The sequence below is a fragment of the Setaria italica genome, chromosome IV, assembly GCF_000263155.2.
Source record: "Setaria italica strain Yugu1 chromosome IV, Setaria_italica_v2.0, whole genome shotgun sequence".
NCBI lineage: Eukaryota > Viridiplantae > Streptophyta > Magnoliopsida > Poales > Poaceae > Setaria > Setaria italica.
The window spans coordinates 39,398,359-39,405,279 of NC_028453.1; the positions used below are offsets into that span (position 1 = coordinate 39,398,359).

The following is a 6,921-nucleotide window of genomic DNA, read 5'->3' on the forward strand; positions in this document are numbered from 1 at the left end:
GATGAGCCATGGCAGCACAGCACGCCGTCCCCATCGGTGATCCTCGACTTGGGAGTGCCTTGCAGCCACAGGCTCTTGGCGCCCACGTGCCTGCAGCCGCGGTCGGTCTCCTCCACGACGGCGAGTGCCTCTCTCTCTCTGTTAGACTTCCAGAAATCGTGGAGTGGCGCCAGAGTAATCAGCAACGGACGGGTTTACGAAACAAAACGCAACAACAAAGGAAAATATGCATCAGATAAGCAGCAGAGCAGGAACCTTCTTGCTTGGTCATGTGAATATTTGATAAATCCAACTCGAACCTTAGTCATAGGCCCATGTAAGAAGAGGTGCTAGAGTTGGGCCGTCAATGCAAGCATTCAAGCAAGATGAAGCGAATAACAGAAACAAATCAAACAATGAAACAGTCAAACAGCCACACTACCATCAGAACATACAATGGAGTAGAGATGCATTGAGCACAACACGAGGCTCAACACAGTTTAAGGATCTCACATAACTGAGGTCAACGCAACAACCAACAACGGCTTCAACAGAACGGAAACCAGCACGCTAATCCAGTGGCAGGCTCGAGCACAGGTAAAGAATCATTTCGGATGCATTTCTTCCGCAGGCAATGAATTTTACAAGTTTGAGCAACATCTCCCTACCAGGTGTTACAACATTTCTCCTGAGCACGTTTTGTCCCCTCCAAAAACTAGGAACAGAATCAGAACCTATCCTCTTCTAGCGGGCTTCCACGGATGAATTTGGGTAAACGAAAGAACGTATTCGCTCGCTTGCTTCACATCACGATGCGGAGAACGGCGAGTCCGACAGCTGATATCGAAACGATGGTACCTATGCAGTATTTGATGACATCATACTTTGCTGCCTCCAGCTGGGCCTTCAGTGAGTGAATTTCCTGCATATAGTAACAGAACATTAGATTGGTCTCTGGGGTAAAAGATGATTCCACAGACATGCAGCATTAGTTCACTACAGATCACCTTGTCAAGCTTTGTGGTAAGCTCAGTAGTTTCCTCATTCTGCTTGGCAAGTTCGTCACGTATGCGCCTGCAGCAATTGTGTTTTCAATCAGGTTTAATATTCACACACGAGGCAGTTTTAACGATGCAGGCGATTATACTGAAAAATAAATTCATCATTGCTCAGCGGCCTTACTATAACAACAATTCCAATTGTAACCCATCAGAAACTACAATAATTCTTTCAGAAAAGCTCAAAGGAGGCACAGGGCAAGAGCATTAAGATTACACCAGCTAATGGTGTCATCTATTTGGAGACACTCAATATAAAGTGAGTTTTCCTGATACATTAAGACCACATGCAAACCAAACACTACGCAGGGGGTGGAGCATGGTGCCAAATTCTCACTTCAGCTTACATAGCCTAGCAATCCATCATTGTTGATCATGTAATTTTCTCAGCTGAGCAATGAATAATTTGCATCCTTGTTAAGAGAGAAAATTGCGAGCATCTCAACCATAGACATAAGGCCAAACCTGGTATATTGAATTTGGATATCTCAGAACATATTTGTCTAGGAATCTTAAAACCTGAACAACAATGCCTTATCAGGTGCCAAAGTGAGCAACGACAACTAAGAACTAAGCAAGTCGAATCCAAGGACTACTTTCTTTGTAATGAGTATTCTATTTGTTCTATATAAAAGTTTGTAGAAAGTATAAATTCTTATGTTCAGAGGTCAGCACTCAGCACAACTGGTAGGCAGTGAATGAGAAAAGAACTAAATAGGGACAAGTGATCTTACCCTCTTTCAAGGTTCAGATCCAACCGCTGCCCTGCAGTGACCTTGTCAATCTCATATCTGTTTCACACAATAAATCATTTGTGTGAGTGCGCTCATTCAGAATCCTGATATAAACAGTTCTTGAACTTAAATACTGACTTCAGTTCACTCCTCATCTTATCAATATCTCCACGAAGCTTCTCTGTCTCCCGCTGTAGCAAAGAGAAATGGTTTTCCTGCAGAAAGCAAAGGTCCTATTAAGAGATTGCCCTTGTAACCATTAAAAAAATATAAATACAGGACAAAATACTCAAGACAACAGTTTCTAAAGCTGAAAAATGTAAAGAGAGAAGCAGCAATATGAGGACACCTGAACTGTAATGCATGTGAGCATGGTGCACAGTAAAAGTGAGAACTGTTTGTAGGTTACTTGTTTCACTTATGAGTTATGAAATTGAGATATGCAGTTCTGTGTAAGTCCAGTTAAAACATTGAGCCATTGAGGTCTGTTCCTGTTCTTCAGAGCACACAACAGCAATGACAACAACGACAATGCCTTTTATTCCCAAATCTCAAGCTAGGATAGTAGGACCACAGTAAAAAGAAAAACCCAGCATCATGGATATAAACCAGAGTACCCTTAAATTCTAGACAGGATTTCTGGACATACACATTCTGAAAGTAAGGATTATGAGTAGGACTGCTCTTGAAAAATGCATCAGCTTGGTATTCCAAATTAGATAATGGATAGCTCAATGCAAACATGACAGGTAGATAACGGATGGCTCAATGCAAACATGACAGGTAGCTTAAACAAAGATGGCCACAAGTATGATTGCATATGGGCACAATAATATGATCCTCCTATACAGCTAGACATGACAGGACATCAAGAACAAAAGAAGTCTCAGTCTATCTGAACAATACTGCATGATAAGATGAATGAAAGGTTAGGTAACACATCCAGCCAATGAGCAGTTGAGCACAACCAGCAAGACATTCTTGAAGTTCAGAGTGTACAATAAAATATCAGCTACTCAATTTGGAGGGTCTAATATAGCACAACACTTCTAAAGGCTCTAATGCTTCTAGAAATTATTTTGCAAAACATTATAAACAATAATACAGTAGATTGCAGAACCAAAAGGAAAAGTGCAATTACATAAGAATATAATGGATTAGAACAGAATTATCTTCTGCACAGGAAATTATAAAAATGTTCAGGAAGCATCTATGAAACAAACAGGCCATAACTGTTTCAAACGTGCATTTATGCATTGAAGTGTTAATAATCATTTTGACAAGGAAGGTTCATTTATTCCTCCCCAGATTTGCTTCTGGCATGTCCAGATAATTAGATATCAGACATATGTTGAAAGCCTCAGAGAGAATGTAAGCTGATTCAAGGAAGAGTGTAGTAACAGATACAAGGCAAGTAGTAAATCTGATAAGCCTGAACTAATGTAACCTTTTTTATGCGAGGATAAAATTCTTCAAGGTAAACTCAGACCACTAATCTTACCTCAAGATAAAAGGTCAAGTGTTAATAAAAGTGAGCAAAAATGTACTAGTCTCACTATAAATTAAGACAGCCAAAATGATCAAGATATAACAATCACTATAATATAATATATCCAAAAAGGAGAAAAAGAAAATATAAATGGTTGTCAAATGATCATGTCCACCCACAATCCCCATTCCCACACATTCATTCCACAAAGTATAATGGCCCCACCATGGAAATGAACAGCAGCTCTAAACAAGGTTGTATAAACCTTCATTCCAGTAATGCTCAAATGGAACATTCCAAAACAATCCAGACAGAAACCAATGCTAGGTGTCTTCACCCAAAAAAAATGCTGAAGCTATGCAATCAAGTTCAATGGAAAGCCAGCAACAGTTTATGTGGAACTTGTTCAAGCTCCTGAGACCAATTTCAATAAAAAATCAGCAACAGCTAATTCTCGTGACCTAACTGTTTAGCTTGGAACAGTACCTGCGAGCTCTGCACTTGCGACTTGAACTTGGAGATATTGGACTCCTGCAGCATCTCACTCTGCACAGCGTAACAAGGCCAGCAAATCAGAAGACAGTTAACCAAGCCACCCGTACATCAAATCAAATCAAACACTGCACGCAATGTGGGGTGTTACCTTCTGCATCTCGGCCTTGGAGACGAAGGACTCGGAGATGCTCTCGAGGCTGTCGTTGAGGACCTCCGTGATGGCGGAGGTGATGGCCTCCGCCTGCTTGGTCGGCACGCCCTGCGACTCCAGCTTCCTGACCTGCGATCATCCCCACGAGCGCGCGCGCGCACCCACATCAGCATCCCGTCGGAGCATTTCGCCGAACACCTCCCGGGCGCAACCCGGCACGGGGCGCACGGCATTCGCGTAAATCGGAACGGAACGGGACTAAGCGGAGGAAATTGCTTACGAGGGCGAGGGTGTCGACGAGGAAGGCGCGGCGGCCGTTGGTCTTGACGAGCTGCGAGATGCTGCGGGCGGCGCTGGTGGGCACGGCCGCCCCCGCCCAGCGCTGCGGCCACTGGTGCTGGCCGTGCAGGAGCAGGGCGCGCCTGCAGGCGACGGCGGCGGCGGCCATCTCCTCCTCCTCCTCCCCCCACGCGACGCGAGCGGCGGACCGGGAGGGCGGCGGAGGAGGGGGGTTGGTCGGGGCGCGAGCCGGTGGGGAGCGGTCGGGGGGGCCGGGCTAATAAGGCTTGGTGGGTGGGTGGCGGGCGATTCGGGCGGCTCGGCTTCGTTCCCGGGGGGGAGGCGGTGGCGGTGGCGCTAATTTGGGAAAGGTGAGGGGGACGGCGAGGGGCCGACGCTGCCTAAATGGGGAGGCGTGCGTGCAGTTGAGGCTTGGGGAGGAAGAAGACGCTTCCAAGCAAACTTTTTTTTGTGTGTGAAAAGAAAAGAAATGGATTCCCCTTGTTATCGCGTCGTGCGGGAACTGCCTGTTTGTCTTTCTCCCAGAAAGACCGACCCTTTTTTCAAAAAATTTCAAAATTGTCCCTGGGTCCTTGAGTAGGATAGGAATATGTGTTTTTGTTTCAGGCAGAGTAATCACAATCGCAGTCGCAAATCACAGTTAACTAGAGTAAGCAGCCACGAGCAGTTCGAGTAAGATCTTGACGAGTTTAACTATATGAATTCAACTATTCAGATTCAAATGTACTTGAGGTTTGCTTTGTGGTGAAAATTTGAAAATAGAGTAGCCAATTGACCATTGGGTCTTGGCTTTCGCAGGAAGAAAGAAAGGAAGCTGCTTCTTGCGTTTTGCTCGGTGATAACGCACCAACCGCACGCATCCACATGGGGAGGGGTGTGCTTAGACGGTACGGCTAGAGCCGTCACTTTATCACACAGCGTAAAAAAACATACAACTCTGTAGGAAGAAATCTGCTTGAATTGTCACGTTCCGAATTACGACGTTACTATATTACAATGCTACAGCCTCTGCGGCCCCCGACCCGATGACACCACAAGACTAAATGGAAGTGGCGGAGCTTGAATAGAAAGCTTGAGGGGCCAGAAACACTAACTAAAATCCACAATATCCATGAACATTAGCCTGATCAATGGAGATTTTAGTAGGGAGGGGGGCATGGCCCACCCTGATCAATGGAGATTTTAGTGGGGAGGGGGGCATGGCCCACCCTGCCCACAGGTAAGCTCTGCCAGTGTAAATGGATGTGGAGTTTATTTATATCTCACACTAACTGACACTTGAAACACTATTAAGTGACTTGAGGTTGATGCTCACAACCTCCATGGGAGAAAGCATCCACGCATCATTCCTTCAGAGCTATAACCAAACCACGATTTCGTTAGATAAGCAATACATAACCACAAATATTGAAAGTTGCATGTGTCCTTCTTACTACGAGGAAGAAGAACTTTCTCCACGGCGTACCCCAGCAAGTGCGGTGTCACGTACGTCCTGGTCCGCCGACTTGATCGCCATCAAGTGAAGGACCATGGCTAAAGCGAGCACCAGTGAGTGCGGGAATACGGACCACGCGACGTTGTTTGTTTTGTGTTGTGGGTGCTTGGTGCTCCTTGATCTTGTGTTGGCTACTTGGGGTGCTCAACTCATTTGTTCACACACGCGCCTTTACAGTGTGTTTGCACTCCACTTGAACAAAAATCCCTGCTCCACCAACTCCATGGAGTAGGGTGGTGCCAAACAGCAAGGCGCATGATTCTATGTGAGTTCGGCGAGATAATGTGGTACCCTAAGAAGCCAAAAAAAAAGTGGCTCCCCACGGCTGCACCCTTGTCGATGGGGGCATGTGACCCTTTTTGCCCGCCGGAGGACAGTAGGCGCACCAGCAGTAGCGGCGTGGTGGAGCTCCATGGCTGGGACAGGACGCGACGGAGCCCTAGCGGCGCAGGGGTGCGAGGAGGAGGAAGGCAGCGCTGGGGTCAGTGGAGCTAGTGGCGCGAGGTGGAGGGAGGCGGCACTATGGCTGGCAAGCCGGCTGCACGAGGCGGAGGAAGGCAGCGCTAGGAGTGGAGGAGTTGGGGTTGGCAGGCCGCAGGCCGGAGGGGCTGGGGCGCCGGCAGGCTAGAGGCACTGGGGGTGGCGGTTGAGCAAAGGCGCTAGAGGCCAGCACTGCGAGCGGATAAGGAGAGAACAGGTGAGGAAAGGAAAATAAGATATGAAGGAAAGAGAAAAAAATGAAGGAAGAAAAAAAGAAATATGAAGAAAAGAGGAAAATATGGAATAAAAAATAATGAAGGGTATTGTGGATATTTCACATTTTTATCCATTTGAAACAATAAAGAGAAGTTATTTTGCCAAACGTTTGTCTGACCAGCTAAGTTGGAGCTCAAAAAAATCACTCCACCAAAGAAGCCGCAGCCAGAGCCGTTACAGCCACGGCCACCGTCCTACTGAACAAGCTTGTTTGGATCTCACAAAACAAAAAACCCATTTTAACAAACTGTGTTTTAGTCCGGATTTTAGGAAAATCAGTTTCGGATTAGAAGTTAGTTAGCATGTGTTTTACTAATAACTTGTTTGGATATCGTCTAGTACAGAACGAACTTCTGTAAAACAGCGTTCGGTTGGAAAACTAAAATGTTTTTTTTTTACCCTCCGTTCTACTGTTGGCGACGAAGATCCCAGCTATCAGAAAACGCCGCACTCCTCGCAGAAGC

At 46.0% G+C, this 6,921-nt stretch overlaps 1 protein-coding gene across 1 annotated transcript; it reads right to left on the reverse strand.

Moving 5' to 3' along the window:
- Positions 1 to 396: 396 nt before the first annotated feature.
- Positions 397 to 4,657, reverse strand: LOC101782286 (protein FMP32, mitochondrial). The gene is made up of 7 exons (XM_004966370.3): positions 4,187 to 4,657; positions 3,904 to 4,035; positions 3,747 to 3,806; positions 1,910 to 1,986; positions 1,772 to 1,828; positions 987 to 1,053; positions 397 to 901 (listed from the first exon to the last, which is right to left on the reverse strand). Exons 1-7 carry the CDS (start codon positions 4,352 to 4,354, stop codon positions 782 to 784), a joined length of 681 nt encoding a protein of 226 aa, XP_004966427.1. The 5' UTR covers positions 4,355 to 4,657; the 3' UTR covers positions 397 to 781.
- Positions 4,658 to 6,921: the final 2,264 nt, after the last annotated feature.

Bases quoted from the DNA above. Each gene is read 5' to 3' on its own strand.
- LOC101782286 (XM_004966370.3), bottom strand. From the start codon at position 4,354: ATGGCCGCCGCCGCCGTCGCCTGCAGGCGCGCCCTGCTCCTGCACGGC. The intron at 1,987-3,746 runs GTACTGTTCCAA...TGCTTTCTGCAG, and splicing joins CGCAAGTGCAGAGCTCGCAG to GAAAACCATTTCTCTTTGCT. The intron at 1,829-1,909 runs GTCAGTATTTAA...TGTGTGAAACAG, and splicing joins AAGATGAGGAGTGAACTGAA to ATATGAGATTGACAAGGTCA.